Source organism: Symphalangus syndactylus, chromosome 21 (genome assembly GCF_028878055.3).
Source record: "Symphalangus syndactylus isolate Jambi chromosome 21, NHGRI_mSymSyn1-v2.1_pri, whole genome shotgun sequence".
Taxonomy (NCBI): domain Eukaryota; kingdom Metazoa; phylum Chordata; class Mammalia; order Primates; family Hylobatidae; genus Symphalangus; species Symphalangus syndactylus.
In genome coordinates, this window is record NC_072443.2 from 49,552,435 (window position 1) to 49,568,771 (window position 16,337).

Consider the following 16,337-nt stretch of genomic DNA (forward strand, 5'->3'; position numbering starts at 1 on the left):
ATGTCATCATGTTTGTAAAAGTGCCCTGGCACAGTGACCACATTCTACCCAGTAAATATTTTCTATCTTTCTCTTGATTTTCTATCTTTGCTTTGCTTTGTTTCCCTGTTGTCCCCAGGCATCTCAGGCTCTGTTTCTATCCACTCCATCCCCCTTTCTTAGCATTATAAAGTCAAGAGTGAGGAATCTGGGACCACGCAACCCAGATTCAGATCCTGACTCTGTCACTTGCTGACCGTCATCTTGGACAAGTTTAACCTCTCTGTGCTCAGTTCCCTCATCTGTAAAAATGGGGATAACAATAGTACTTGCCTCATGGGGTGACAGTAAGGATGAAATGATTTCATGTGTGTAATGCACTTAGAACAATTCCTGGCACCAAAAAACTCATTGTAAGAAGTGTTGTTACTATGATTCCCAAGGACTTCTCACCTGTCCACTTTCCACAAGCCCAAAGATCAAGCTCCACTTTCGCTCTCTCACCTACAAAAGCGCACGGTCAATGGCTACACATTCTGCCCCACCCCCAAAGCCCCCAGCCCGGGTTTCCTAACGCCCCCAGCCCAGTCCTGAACCCTTCAGGCCATCTGGTCCTTCCACCACCAACAAAGCCCAAAACAGCTTTCAGCTTCCCCCAGCAGCGCCCTAGCGGAACCTGGGAACCCGCCGCTGCAGGAGAGGCGGGGCGGCTCTGGGACGTCGCGCCCGGCGCTACCCCGGGTGACCTGGCAGCGGAGCCCGCGCAGGGTTTGCCAGGCGAAGGCGCAGCGCTAACGGTCCTAACACTAACGGCGGTCGTGCCTCGCCGCTGCTGTCACCCCTGGCCGCTGCTGCCCTCCCCGCCGAGGTTCTACTGCTCTCCTTCTTGAGAAGAAGGGTCGGAGGCACTGGATCTCTCCCCACACCTCTCGCCTGAGGCCAGGCGCCAGGTGTCGCCTGAAGCCAGACAGCCGGTTTGGGAGCGAGCCTGAGGTAGCCACCCCGAGGGGAAGTGGAGGGAGGGCAGGGCTCTGAGCGCCCCGAGGGCTGTGCTGGTCTGAGGGAGGAGCCCTGCCGGACGCCCCCTGGATTCTGAGCCTCTCCTTGTTCACAGGGCAAGGGGAAGGCAAGGAGATCAAGAGAATGTGACTGTGGGGATTATGGCCTTCTGGCCAATTTGTGTGCGTATTTTGTACCCAGAATACTATTATACGGTTTCTTACCCGGAGGACAGTGGTTGGGAGACTCAAGAGTCTGGAATCAGAGCCCTCCACGGAGCAGCCACACCTCTGCTTTTTCATCAGCAACAGGGATATAAAAATACCTCTGGGGGAATTGTCATGTGGACCAATGCGCATACCTAGTACTTCATAGACTCCTATCATGCATTATTTTATACCTAGCACTTCATAGACTCCTATCACGCATTATTTTATACCTAGCACTTCATAGACTCCTATCACACATTATTTTATACCTAGCACTTCATAGACTCCTATCACGCATTATTTTATACCTAGCACTTCATAGACTCCTATCACGCATTATTTTATACCTAGCACTTCATAGACTCCTATCACGCATTATTTTATACCTAGCACTTCATAGAATGCTATCACGGGTTCATTTTTACTAGTATCTATTGAACACTAAGTTCCAGGCACTGGGCTGGGCATTGGGATGGTGTGGTGAGCAAAAACTGACCAGTCCTGCCGTGGAGTTTACTGGGGGAGACACGTTACTAAAAGAATCACACCAACGATAGGCAACTGATGCTCTGAAAGGGTATGTACAATGGAACTGACAGGGTGATCAGGGAAGGTTAAGCAGACCTCCAAAGGAAGAATTAACCTGTTAAGAGGAGGAGAATGCATTCCAAACGAGAGTAACCACATCCCAAACCACCACCTCCAATTCCAAACCCAAACAGGGATGTGCAGTTGTCTGTGCTTGGTTCCAAGCCGCTCATAGAAACCCTCTGAGATTCTGGCCTGGAGCCTTTCATTCATGTAATGGAGACTTTCATTTATGAAACGGAAGCTCTGTTTAGCCCATACCAATAAAACCAAGTGAGAGATCCCTGAAACAAGACTATATAGTCTATTTTAAGACCTACATTCTTCAGCACTTGGCTGGTATATGTTGGGCTGCCATTTCACATTGGGAGGCATGCTTTGTTTGCTTTTTTGTGTTTTTTAAAAATTCATTTTTTCCTCTCTACAGATTTAGTGGTTATATTACTGTTAAAACTTTTCTAATACTTTGCAAAGTCTAAAATTAATCATTATTTTATCATCCTTTTCCTCCAAATAAAAGAATATAAATAAAGTAAAAGGTCATGAAGTTCCACCAACCTAAGACCACTTTAGTTTCTTGTCTTGAGATTTCTGAGCCATGCTGGTGTTGGTATAAATTGAAAACTTAGAACTAGTCTGTGGCTACAAACTCCTGGGGGACTGTTTCTCTCCTGACTAGAAGCAGCAATGGAGACAGGTTTCTTTGTTGCTTACCCCTGCCTGTAGGCGGATATTTTCAGCCACACCTTTTCACTCTGAGGATGTAGTCCCTGGGCCGGTCTCAAGTTTAGGTCAGAAGGGGAGTCCTTTAGTCTAGACGTTTGCCTTTTGTAAGCCCAATCCTTGGTCTCTACCCACCCTGCCTGGCCATTTATCTCAAAGCTTCAAGTTCCTGCCATCTACATTTGCCCAGATAAGCCCTAGTTTCTTCATTTGCCCAGCACTGCGGGTTCCACTTTACTCACCTCATTGGCCACTGGAAGATTTCTCTCACTTCATTGCAAGCGCAGCAAGGCAATGTGAAAGCTTTGTACTGAGATTTGTCTGGCCTCTAGGTGTTTTGAAGAGGGACAGCTTTTTAGCATATCTAGTCTGTCCCTTTCTCTACTAAAAGCAGAAAAAAATCTTTTGGTCTATTTATTTGTGGAGGGAATTGTATACACTTTATGGATTTTCATATTTTCTTTCAATTTGTGCTGGAACTTTTTGAGAGAAAATGTACGAATTTTCCACCTGACAATTAGAGTGGAAAAGAACATGCAGCTACAAAGAGAGATGCTCATCAAATGGCTGTTTAATGACTATTTTTATGTAGAAATGGCCTAATGTCAATTCATAGAGGGTTCAGAGTAAATTTTGCTACAATTCTTACCCAACTAATAAGTGCTGGACGACATGGAAAGATGTTCATGATATACTTTTGAGTAAATAAGCTGTTTTGTATAATCTTATTTTTTTATTTTACAAACATATATACTGAAAAATTCTGGATTTTGGGGGTGATATCATTATTTTGGGGCGATATCATTAGGGAATTTTTTGCTGACCTCCACTTTTTAAATGAACAAGGGCTGTGCAATTTTTATGTAAAGGACATAACTATTTACAACAAAAAGTAGGGGTTAGCAGACGGCTTTCTAACCTTGGCGTTGTGTAACAATAGAATGCATTTGTCTTGCAGAGTCCCCAAAATTGAGTGTCAGAGGCTGGGTGACCTCCTGTCCAGGATTGCTCTCATCTTATTAATCGAAGTTTTCATCTTATGTATTTTTTTCTCCTGAGAATAGGCCAACCAATCAATGGCTCAGACAAGATAAGCCAACATGCATCCCGCTGGAGCTGCCGAAGATGCTGGAGGAGTTTGCCAAAGCCGCCATTAGGGTGCAGCCGCAGGACCTCATCCAGTGGGCAGCCGAGTACGTGCTCCTTTCTCGCCTTCACCCCTTGGAGGACGGCCGGAGAGAGAGGGTCCTGGAAAACCGCGGAGGTTGTCATGGCTGCAGCCAGGGGGTCGGGACAAACTGGCATCGTCTTTGTTTTAGCTCTTGCATTGCTTTGATGCTTTAAAATCCACACATAAATACTACATCTAGCTGGGCAAGGATGGGATGCCTCCCCTAAGCGAGCCAGATTGAGCAGTAGGACGCCAGGTCAATAGGCCGTGTCCTGGGGCAAGCAGCAAGAGTTAGATGACCGCGTCGCACCAGCGTACGCACACCCACCTCCTCCCTGCACTCCTTTTCCCACTTCCGGTGGAAAGAAGGGCTGGGAATCTCTGAAGCTTAATCTGCCTTTCTTCGTTCTCCTGTCTCACCACTAGATGGCAGCAGTGCAGCCAGGGGAGGGAAGGGACAGCCCCGGGTGGATGGGGTGGGACCAGTCCAGCTAGTTCACCCCTTTAAGGAGACACTTCCTCCCCTGCTGTTAAAACTCATACTTGGACCCAACCAAAGAGGCCTTGTATCTTGTCTTTGAGGAAATTATTGTTATTTTCTTTGGTGTTTCTCTGAACTGATTTGTTCTGCCAACATAAAGATGTCCGCACAGTGCACATTGCATTCTGGGGAAAGGCCAAGCAGAATGATGGGGTCCTCAGGCATGGCTGAAAACAGTGTGCCTCAAACACGGGTGCTTTCTTTCAGGAGAGACCTCCAGAGGCTGCTCAGTAGATGGAGCTTACACAACAATCGCGGCGGGATTGAAGTAGCTTTGCACAGAAAGCCTCTCAGCTATGAAATTGCTCCTTAGACAAACTTGCCTGCTTGAGACTGGGGAACCAGGACTTGAGACAGGAGTTGGAAGATAACTAGACCTCACGGACCATTTTCAGGCTATTTTTACTGTTTGATGATTCCCTGCTTAGGAGGGTTTCAGTGGGAAAGTGACAGTGAGAGAGGCCGTTGAGAGAAAGCCAGTGAGTTGGGGAAGGGAAGATGTCCTCAGCCTGAGGCTGTGAGTGGGTGTCCTGCGCAGATGGTGGGGAGAGTGTGGACACCTTTGAGACGACACAAAATGTCATCTAAGAGGGGACTTTCGGAGTCTCTGAGCCAGTGTTGTGCTCCTGGACTGGATTAGGATGCAGCTTTTACAATTGGAAGGAAAATAAGCCAGTGGTGCTCATAAAAAGAAACATAAATGGGGGTTGCTTTGCCTAGTAATGAGCCCTGTTTAGTTTTCCATTCTAAATTTTATATATTGCCTCTAAGATTGAACTTTAGCTTCAGAAGACTAATTTATTTTGACGTAGTCAGATAGACTTTATCTTATACGTTAGTTTCAAACCCATTTGATTGTTCTTGTGCTGCCGTTTTATAGTAAGCAAAATGACATTGCTTAGTATTGTCCCTGACATTTATGGAAGAAGGCATTCCACTATTGTAGCCTGCTTGCTCTCGTATTGTATCACGTGCTATAATTTTTTTAGACATCCATGAAAACTTAGTTTGTAGTTTAACCACAGTGAAAAAGAAGGGCATGACCTAAGAGCCGCCTCCATTCTATCCAGACATGAAAAGCACCTCTCAGATGGTTGTATGTGACTTATTAAAGCCAGTAGCATTTTAGAGAATAAAACTCTACAAAGTATTTCAAAGACAAAATACATATTTAATCCATTGCAAGTAAGAATTTCCCTACATAAGTGCTGTCAACAAAGAAACCTCTTACCAGGTATTGGCAGGACATATACTTATTTGTCTTCTGGTAGGCATGTGTTACAACACAAATTTTCAATATATGTGTATAACCATGGACCTGATCACTTGCAAATGAAGCTCAATAACCCAAAGAATGAAATCCATGATTGCAGCTTTGCTTCCATGTTGTCTAACCAATTCCACAAGAAGTCCAGAGATGTTGGTACTGAGTGTTACTCTACCTGGGCAGCACTTCTGTGGAATGAGGTGCTGTGTGTCTCTGTCCCTCCCATTTATACCACCCAAGTCTGGTTATAAAGCCTGAGGCCACACCCTCCTCCTGTTGTCACAGTGCACCCACACCCCACCCACCCCAACACTGATCTGTGTGCAGAGATTTCTCATGCACACTGTTAAAGGTGTCCTTCCTGCTGATGACCTCCAAGCGGTGACTGGCAGTTACTCCTTTAGTCCATGTAGCTTTCGCTCTGCCTTGCTATGTGGCTCAGAGACAGGCAATGGTTAGCCCATGATTGTATGGCTTGACCCTAAAGTGGGCTTTTACAAAATTCCCTCTATATTATCTTCATGCTACCTGGATCTGGAGGAAGTAATGGAGGGAAAAAAGCATGGAGGGACAGAAATTTGTGGTTCATGGATCGTCAATAACCAGGCTTTTGATGGAGACAGACCCTGCCATACTGCATTGGTGACCCACATGTCAGTGGCTCATGTCCGTTCCCTGCTGCAGGCAGCCTCTTTTCATCTTATGCCAATCCTGAAACAGAACTCAGCACTTGTTTCACAATGCCCCAAAACAAAGTCCACTCCACAAAACATTGAGGAGCAGGCAGATTTTACTGAAAATTTTAAGGGAAGATGGAGAAACAGTTTTATTTCACAGGCACCTCATAGCTTAAGATTGTCTCAAACCTTCTTTGGCTTGTCTTCTCTCCTGAGCCTTGCAGGCTGCCCTGCCAACCCTCTCTCCCTTCCCTCTTGAAGCCCCAGGCCTCACTACCTCCCACCAGAAACTCTTCCTGATTCACCCCAGGACACTTCCATCTCTTCCCCTTCCCTCCTTTTTTGTTTCTTCAGAGATGGGGGTCTTACTCTGTCACCCCATCTGGAGTATAGTGGCACAATTATAGTTCACTGCAGCCTCAAACTCCTGGGCTCAAGTGGTCCTCCAGCCTCAGGCTCTGGAGTCGCCAGATTACAGGCCTAGCCACCATTCCTGTGCTGCCTTCCCCTTTCTTATGTACATTACTTTTTAGTTCTCTTCCAACTTCTCTTCCCAAGATTATATATACATATGTAACATATATCTGTGTGTATAAAACACTCAGAGATGACTGAAAAAGAAACCCGAACCCAATATGCTCCAGGGAATTGCATACCCAAACTTTTCTTGGTTCTTCCTCATCCTTAGAGAAGAACAAAGCTTTGTATTCTCTAAGCATTCTCTATGCCCTAAGTGGAGGGTAACACATTCAGGCTTTTCCCATATGTAAGTGAACTAAACACAATGACACATAGAAGCCACTTAACAAAGGTTCCTTTCTCTACTCCTTCCCTCAGAAGAAGGGGGAAGGATTGCTAGAACCGCCAGAGGCCACTGGAGTATAGGATGCTCCTCCTACTCTCTGACTTTTTTTCTTGTAGTTATTTTGAGGCCGTGTCCCGTGGAAAGACACCTCTGGTGAGAGAGAGGTCTGAGTCAGTCGCTTTGTGTAACTGGGCAGAGCTAACACCGGAGGTGTTAAAGATCCTGCATTCTCAGGTAAGGGCCCTGCTGCAGCATTGAGGAGAATGTAGGGACAGCGTTGAGGCTGGGTGGGTACAGACGAAACCCTCTGTTCTCCTGCCAGTCAGCTGACCACTTAGCACCACCCTAAAATACACTAAACCATGGACTGAAAGTAAATCTTCCCTTGGGGAAATGGGAATAATTTTGAAATAGGCTGTAGGCTGAGTCATTGGTGGGGTCATCCCAGATTTCCTTGAAGCTGGCAGAATGTACAGGGGCTCAATGCAATGCTCATCTCGTCTCTCCAGAAAAGTGCAGGTCCTCAGTCACTCGACAGTGTCTCCTTACTGATCAAGACCATAATATGATGCCAATCACAGTTTGGGGAAGGGCATATTTTAGCTCCCCAGTTATCCCAGGTCCAGACATTGCTTTTAGCTTTTAGGGAGAGGCTGTGAGCCTCTTCACAGCCACATCATTCTGGGAGCTGCCTGGTGAATGAATGCATGAGGAGGGTCCGGCTTGAGAAAGTTTGTGGTTTGGCCAATTCCCAGGAAATATGGTTGAGCACCACCATACCCTGCTTTATGATCCAGGACAGAGCGGTTTGGGGTGATTTAGGACTGGCTTGGCTAACTACCTTGGTCCCAGAGGCTTAGCATTTCACTAGAATCAGACGGTCAGGAAAGGTGTTGGAGCACTTCATCAGGGGCATCTGTGCTCTTGTTGCATTGATGGCCAACAACCAGTCACCTTCCCTCCTTTTATCCACCAAGTACCTTGTGCAGTGAACATGACAGAGCTCTAAAGTACCTGGGATCAAGCAACATTAGGCAGCCAGACCAAATCCCTGCGGGTCAGCCACATACCCCATATCATTCCTGGGAAAGCATGAGGGATGCACTTGAGGTCTAGAGCTAAGAACTCAGTGCAATCTGGAAGAAAGAGACCTATGTCTTGTTCTAATTTTACCATTAATTAGTGGTCTCAGGTAAGCCCTCTACCCCTTGGTTTTGTTTTCAGGCTCTTCTATCTGTCATATAAGGAATAAAACAATTTAGGAATACAATAGCAGATAAAAGCATTACCAGAAATTAAAATGTAATATAAATGTATATCTTTTGCATAATTCTGACACCTAAAGTTTAACAATTAATAAATTATATTTCAGCATGCTCTTCACTAGGATTTGCAAAGATAACTGCCACACAGAGCCATCTTTACCTTCCTAACACCCCCTCCCGCCCCTTGCCATGTGCTGGGAGATGTGGACCTGGCCTGGGGGTGGGGTGTTTCTCAGGGCCTTGTCTCAGCTTCTCCCACATCCTCTTTGTTGTGTCTGTCCCCTGCCCTGCAGGTTGCTGGCAGACTGATCATCCGTGCAGAGGAGCTGGCCCAGATGTGGAAAGTGGTGAATCTCCCAACAGATCTGTTTAATAGTGTGATGAATGTGGGTCGCTTCACGGAGGAGATCGAGTGGCTGAAGTTTTTAGCCCTTGCTTGCAGTGCTCTGGGAGTTGTAAGTTAGTTTGACTGTTTTTTGTTCCTGAAGGGGAAATCTTCCTCTGGGCCTGGAAGGGCAGTGCATCTATACACGCGGTCAACTCTCCAGGGCTGATGATAAACATGCCTCTTCTCATCTTGTCCTTCTCCTCTCTAAAGGAAGGTCATTTCTGTGCTTGTCAGGCAGTAGCAGGGGTTGGGAGGAGGAGAGAGGGAAACACTATGTTCAGGCTCTGGGGAGAGTTGACTACAGTGTAGCTCTTGGATCATTTATGAATATTGCCCTCAGATTTATTTTGACTCCGCTCCCTCCATTCACATTCCCAGAGACAACCAAGAGCCGACTGTAGAAAAAGACTTCCAGACACCTAGAATATGTATCAATAGACACTTTTTAAAGGGGGTACAATCTTATAGAAAACTACTATGTAACAAACAGAATTGGATGCAGAACTCAGACATAAGAAAGCAAAAGAAAAGAGAGATGAGGCTATTTCTGAATTTAGTCATGACATCTCCATGGATGCAGGATGTTCATACAGATTTATGCCTTTTCCAAATTTGACTTGTTTGATATTGGAAAAGCAATTTTACTGTTTTGAAGCCAAAGATGCTGAAATCAGTTTATATGTATAGATATCTAAAGCTTGGGTATCTTATGTGTGGACTTACATTGTTAAACATTGTTAAAATAACTTAAAATGAATCAAAAACATGGTTTTTAAAAAGAATCCCTGAGATACATACAAGTTTGAAAATTATTGAGAAAATAATTGCCTCTGCCAAAACCAAATGGTATCAAAATGTAGTTTGAATTATTCAGCATATCTAAATACAATCTTGTTCTTCTCAAATATGCTTGGAATGCATATTTGACAGGTTTGTTTCTGAGAAAATTTAGCAGAAATATTGTAGTCCAACTTTTCCTATAGGTTCCCCTACAACGTTTATCATTGTTTAGAGAGAAGTAAACAAGAGGACATTTGTGGCTTTTTTTCTTCATTGTCCTTTATAGCATTTATTACTGAATAAATCACTATCCTCTGGGGAGGAAAGGAAAGTAAGCAGCAGAGGCCTATGAATTGTCAGTCAGGACTGGGGAAAACCACAAACGGGAAGATAAAAAAAGAACATATTTTATTAAATTTTTATACGTTTACAGATTTTTTTCACACCACATTCGGGGATGTTTTGGGGGAAAATGTACCTTTAAAATGTCATCTGCAGTTAATTCTGATCTTCTTGGTCTACCCCACCCACAAAGGGTCAAATAAGAAAATAAATAAATTCAATCAAATCCTGAAATTTTAGTCTGATGCAGTAACTGAAACAGCCTAAAGGTAAATTTCCCAGTATCTCAGGTTTTTCCTCACCATGCTCTCTTCTCCAAGATGGCAGTTGAATGTAGATGGAAAGAGGTGACTCTAGGACCACAGAGCAGTCAAGTGAAGGGTTTCTCACATCCCTCAGTCTTCTCTGGCATCTCTGGTCTCCACGGCAATGCCTGTCTGTCTGGTCGCTAGCTGCTTGCAGCTTAAGTTTTTGGTCTCATCTCTCCCAGACTGGTGAAAGGCTGATGATGCCTCCCCAACTGGCTCATTTCAGTTCTCAATGGTGTTGAGGGCCTCTTTGAGTCTTTGCCAGGGTGTGCTATCTGCTCCCTGGCTCTGGTGGTCTACTTCACAGCCCCTCACCAGTGTGTGATGTGTCTGAGCCCTTCCCTTATCCCCATACCTCAGAGTAACAAAGAGTGACTTTGGAAAGTCAAATTCCAACCCTCTCTCTGCTTAGCTCACCATATAGATGCTAAGTTTCCTCTGATGTACCTGCCTCCCAAACTGGAGAGGGGAAATCATGAGGTGAATTGGATCTTTCTACTTCCCTTCTAAAACAAGGAGGTGGGATTCAGTGTTCCATGAGATTCATCTACCTCTGACATCCTGTGATTCTATCCCCACTTCTCTGCTTCCTCTGAGACTTCTCTGCTTCCTCTGAGACACCCTCAGGCCTACCTCTGAATAACAGTGAGCTCCTCCAATTCTAAGAGGCCTTGACATATCTGACTTTGCTCCTAATCATCCCCATGTCAAAGAACCCCTAGAGGTAAAGTCAGCCTGGAGGTTAAGTCTGTAAATAAGGGGTGCCCTATGAATCCAGTAACCAATACCCTTATATTCATTTCTATCATGCTGGACTCTTTCTGGGATCTTAAATGTGGGGTTGGTCAGTGGTACGGTGTGAATGTTTGTGTCCTCCCAAAATTCATATATTGAAATCTCAACTTCCAAGATGATGGCCTTAAAAGTAGGGCCTCTGGGAGTTGATTAGGTCATGAGGGTGGAGCCCTCATGAATGGGATTAGTGCCCTTATAAAAGTTGCCCCCTCCACCAAGTGAGGACACATAGAAGGCATCATTCATGAGGAACCGGCCCTCACCAGAGAGCAAATCTGCTGGCCCCTTGGTCTTGGACTTCCCAGACTCCAAAACTGAGCAATAAATTTCTGTTGTTTATAAATTATCCAGTCTAAGGTATTTTGTTATAACTGAGACTAAGTCAGGGGTCACCATCTGGTGGAGACCTTGCATCCTAGTTAATTCATATTAATTCTGGGCTTAGAGGCAAGCCCAGAATTTCTCTTTCCTTTGCTGATTCAACAGCAAGACAGGATCTCTGTGTCATCTAGAAAAGCCAGTTTGTTCCTTGTAGAAGAGTCTAGTGACAGGAATTTTTACTCCAGTAGGTAATAGGTACATTTACTCCATCTTGAGCTCTCTGGGTCTAATACACATTATTCAGAAAGGGATGGCATGCAGACCTGTATTCCTCCTCCCTTCAGCACTCCTTCCTCTGGACTGGCCTATGCCACCTCCTGTTCCACTGAACTGATTATTGAAAAAGGAAGAGATCATGTATGTAGAAAATAATCATGTTCACTGGAAAGAATGACTTTTTTTAAGCAAATTATTCACATTTCAAGGCTCTCACCTCTGATTTTGAAAATGAAGCTCACAAGATGTTTAAAGACTACCTCTGTGAAGTGGATCCCCAAAAAAATATTGTGTGAGAGAATGAAGATCTGTTTACTTTACATTTATGTCAGTTTACCAAATAGCTCTAGTACAAAGGGTTATTTATCCACTCATCTATTTATTAAATCTTTAAAAATATTTAAAAATCTTACGAGGCAATAGAATTTGAAGGTTTATTGTTTGAATAACCAATAAAAGATGATGTTTAGAGTTGAAAGCCCCTTTGTTAGTTTGTTAGGGCTGCCATGACTTGGTGGCTTGAACAACAGAAATTTGTTGTCTATCAGTCCTGGAGGACAGAAGTTCTGGGAACAAGCTGTCAGCAGGATTGCTTTCTTCTGAGGCATTTCTCCTTGGCTTAAAAATGGCCAGCTTCTCAAACTGTGTCCCTCTGTGCCTACATGTCTGGTAGCTCTATGCCCTAACTCCTCTTCTTATAAAGACACCCTACTGACTTCCTTTTAACTTATCTTTTTAAAGGTCATATGTTCAAATACAATCACATTCTCCAGTTCTGGGGTTAAGGCTTCGACATTTGAATTTTAGGGGGAACAATTCAGCTCATACCAGCACCCCATGGGAGAGGACAACAGAACAAAGCATTAGGGGTGCAGAGGGTTGTTTTTGTTTGCTCGTTTGTTTTTTACAGAAACAGGTGAGCTGTGGGTGGAAATTATAAAGTTCAGAGTGTGCTTGCAAATCTACCCTAAAGCATTCTCCCACTCACATGCATGACTTACCATCCTCCCAGACAGCCTCATATATACTAGTTAGCCCCATGCCCACCCTCCCACCTGCTCTGAATTAAGTGGAAGTGCCTAGAAGATGCAGTGTTTCACAACGATTTCCATGAGAGGACCCCCAGGGGCAGAGGAGAGGAAAGGAAAGTGGCCTGCCTCAAACTCAATTTTTTTTGACATCATGTGGTTTATTGAAGATTCTGTTTCATAAAATAACTGCTTATTAAATGTAAAGAAACAAATTTTAAATATTAACTCAAAATTAATAATTATTACAAATTATGTTTAAATTACTTGCCATCAAGTAAAACTATCACTCAAGGAAGAGTTTATTCACATCCTCAGTACCTCCTGACACAGACTTACACTCCTGGGTAACGCACACCACAGTTAGAGAAGCCCCATCTAGGCAATCATTCTGTTCTGGGAGAGGATGAGAGGAGAACAGCAAACATCAACTGCTAAGGCAGGACAAGTCTCCTCTACTAATCATGTGGGAAGATACAGCAGCTGCTTTTTCACTCACCCTAAGGACTCAGGACTGATCTTTCACTGATCCCTGGAAGAGTGTGTCAGGATGATCCATACATCATCAGTTTGAGTAAACCACCAAGATCTGTTGCTGACCTTCATTTCACAACTCTTTTGCTTGTAACATTTATTCAAAGGGTGGGGTTATTTAAAGACATGAGATTAGTTCTGAGCATGCTCCTTTAATGTTCAAGTTTCATTGTAAGGAGGGTTTGCTTCTGTAGTAACCCTTCTATTAAAATTCCTGGCACGCATTATCAGCCAATATTTCCCTAGCAATATAAGGGTTAGTATTATGTAATATGAAATAAAGCACTAGCTGATTCTATTTAGATGGACCCAGATGCTTTAGAGGAATGTTTATCTTGATGTTCAAGACCATTTTTCCAGTATCTTTCTGGGACTCTATTTTCCTGGGGAATTATCCTTCTCTTACCTTCTTCTCCTCTACTGTGCCTTGCTGGAGTATATAGTATCTTGCTGGAGTATATAGGCTAGACCATTTATCTCAGCCCTTTAGAGATAAGATTGGAGGGTAATAAGAAGAAATAATTCTAATTATATAGAATGCAAATCAACTTCCCTCCTTTAGTGAGGTTATTCGGGCTAAAGTAACAAATATCTTAAAGTACTTAGGAATGTATAAATTTAATTCCTTGAGTAGTCTTCCAACAAAGAAAGAAAAATAAAGATACCCAATACTTAATATTTTTTAGAATGAATTAGTGCCATTTGAATGTAAAAATTTCAAGCTTTCTAGAATCTTAAATTGTTCCCACTTCATTTTATAGGAGCAATATTTTTGTTTTCTTTCTTGTATCTAAATGGATCTCAGGAATATTGCCTGGAAGAGTAACTTTCTCCTCATTTTATCTAACTTTTATAGACTATTACCAAAACTCTCAAGATAGTGTGTGAGGTCTTATCATGTGACCATAATTGTGGGTCACCCCGGATCCCGTTCAGCACCTTCCAGTTTCTCTACACGTATATTGCCGAAGTGGATGGGGAGATCTCTGCATCACACGTCAGCAGGATGCTAAACTACATGGAACAGGAAGTGTAAGTTAACTTTTACCAACTGGAGGTGAAAGAATACCAGGAAAACAAATCTATGGTGCCAAGACAGAGTGAGATTATTGCATTATACTGCTCTGGGAACAGAAAAGTGAGGACATGAAATATGGATCTGAAAGAAAAGGGGAAAGGGAAGGAGAAGAGGAAGGAAAAGAATGATATAGGACAATAATTCTTTGAGTGCTACTGAGACTAGCAGTAGCGGCAGCAGCACCTGAGAACATGTTAGAAATGCAGAATCTCAGGCTACACCTGGACCTATGGAATCATAAACTCTAGGGGTGGAGCCCAGGAATCTGTGTATTTATAAGCCCCCTAGTAACTCTGACTCATGCTTAGCTATGACCAGTGGAACAGAAGTGGAGGAGGAGGATGAGAGGAGGAGCAGGGAGTCAAGAGTTAAGAGGAAAAGAGGGTTGGCCATGGCGGCTCACACCTGTAATCCTAGGGTGGGTGAATGACTTGAGCTCAGGAGTTCAAGACCAGCCTGGGCAATATGGTGAAACCCCATCTTTACTAAAAATACAAAAATTAGCTGGGCGTGGTGGTGTGTGTCTGTATCAGTTAATTGGGAGAATGGCTTGAGCCCAGGAGGCGGAGGTTGCAGTCAGCCAAGATTGCACCAGTTACTCCAGCCTGGACGACAGAGCCAGACCCTGTCTCAGAAAAATAAAGTTAAGAGAAAAAGGAGCAACAGCAGAATTAATTTGAAATGAGAGAGTTGTTTGTATAATGTCTTTCTTAAGATTAACTGTCAATGAACTAACTGCAGATATACCTTTATCCAAACAGAATTGGCCCTGATGGTTTAATCACGGTGAATGATTTTACCCAAAACCCCAGGGTTTGGCTGGAGTAACAGCACAATTTTGGCAATTTTAAAGGAAGATAGAGATGATTGTACTTCAGAATGACTGAAACCCATATACCACCCAAAATCAATTTTCTTGTACAACTGGTACACACTAATAAACAATTAAACATATGAGATCAGAAATGTGCAGAATTAAGATGTGAAATTGTTGGAACAAAACACCTTCATTACCAGATTAGTATTCTTCCCATGTGGACACTGAGTAAAAGTGGCTGACAAAGCATGGATAGAAAATGCATTTCCAATCAAAGCCAGACTGTCAGATTTTAAAAAGCAGTATGTTAACCAGACACAGTGTTGTTGTTCTGTGATTGTCAGGCATAATTTAGATGAGTGTCTTTTATATGGTCAATTGAAGTTTTTACCAGTTTATCTCTAACATTTGTTGGTACTATGCTAGTCATTCATTCATCCTCTCACTCATCAATATTTACTGAGGTTAGCTATGTGCCAGGAATAGGGTTGCCAGAAAAAATACAGGACACCCAGTTACATTTGAATTTCAGACAAACAGCAAATATTTTGTTTTGTTTTTTGCTAAACATGGCAACATTCCAGGAACTATGCTGGTTTCTGAGCAGATACAAATAATATCTGAATTCTGCCTTCAAGGAGCTCACAGTCTAACATAAGAAAAGACATGAATGTAAATTACTTTCATGTAAATGGCCTTGAGAAGAACTAACAGTATTCCAGAAAGTGTCAATGTCAATGGATTTTTCTGAAACCATATACAGATGTCATGGAACCTACTAGAGAAAATCCCCTACAGGAGCCTAAGACCTTCTGACAAGGTCTTAAAGATTTTCCTTTCTCGAAAGAAACAGATGAGATTAACAGGCTGTGATTATGGTTCTTAATGTCAGGTGTGCCAAGGTCGCTGGGTCAGTCCCTTGTATTTGTAATACTATCCCCTCTTAAAAGTTGCTTTTGCTCAAAAATCGTGTTATGTTACATGCATATGTCTCTCTACATCAATTGAGGAGAAATTTGTCTATTAGTGTCTAAAGGTAAGAGGAGATTGTGATTGGATGTTACCATGGTCCTTGATTTCTGACTCGAGTGAAACAATAAAAGAGACTGAAACAAATTCTTCCCCCACAGCACTGGGCTGCACCTGCAAGGGATGGGCAACAACTAATCCTACCTGCTGTCTGCCTTCCTAGCCAAAGTGGCCCCGCATTTCTTTAGTTTTTAAATTATACTTTAAGTTCTAGGGTACATATTCACAACGTGCAGGTTTGTTACATATGTATACATGTGAGTGGCCCCCTCATTTCTATCTGCTCTGGAACCTAAGGCTGTTTGAGAAGGCTGAAGCACTACAGCTGAAACCTGGCACTGTAATTAATCAGGATTAGAGAATGAGTGAAATCCTTTAACCTGCCTCAGATTCTTGGTGTCAGTTTCTCTTTCACTG

General features: G+C 43.3%; 1 protein-coding gene across 4 annotated transcripts; it reads left to right on the forward strand.

The window, feature by feature from the left end:
- The first annotated feature begins 762 nt into the window (after positions 1–762).
- On the forward strand, positions 763–15,040 carry ROPN1B (rhophilin associated tail protein 1B). Of its 4 annotated transcripts, none has more exons than XM_063630203.1 (7): positions 763–972; positions 1,094–1,124; positions 3,563–3,762; positions 5,584–5,677; positions 7,076–7,193; positions 8,518–8,679; positions 8,991–9,440. In XM_063630203.1, coding segments are annotated over exons 2-7 (621 nt in total). In that variant the 5' UTR covers positions 763–972; positions 1,094–1,122; the 3' UTR covers positions 9,036–9,440. The 4 variants fall into 4 exon arrangements, with proteins under 4 accessions (XP_063486273.1, XP_055116216.1, XP_055116217.1 ...); XM_055260241.2 differs by lacking the exons at positions 5,584–5,677; positions 8,991–9,440 and adding exons at positions 13,853–14,028; positions 14,836–15,040 and having other exon boundaries at positions 778–972; positions 3,563–3,691; XM_055260242.2 differs by lacking the exons at positions 1,094–1,124; positions 5,584–5,677; positions 8,991–9,440 and adding exons at positions 13,853–14,028; positions 14,836–15,040 and having other exon boundaries at positions 782–972; positions 3,563–3,691.
- The last annotated feature ends 1,297 nt before the right edge of the window (positions 15,041–16,337 follow it).

Bases quoted from the DNA above. Each gene is read 5' to 3' on its own strand.
- ROPN1B (XM_055260241.2), top strand. The intron at 3,692-7,075 runs GTACGTGCTCCT...TTTTTCTTGTAG, and splicing joins CTCATCCAGTGGGCAGCCGA to TTATTTTGAGGCCGTGTCCC. The intron at 7,194-8,517 runs GTAAGGGCCCTG...CCTGCCCTGCAG, and splicing joins TAAAGATCCTGCATTCTCAG to GTTGCTGGCAGACTGATCAT.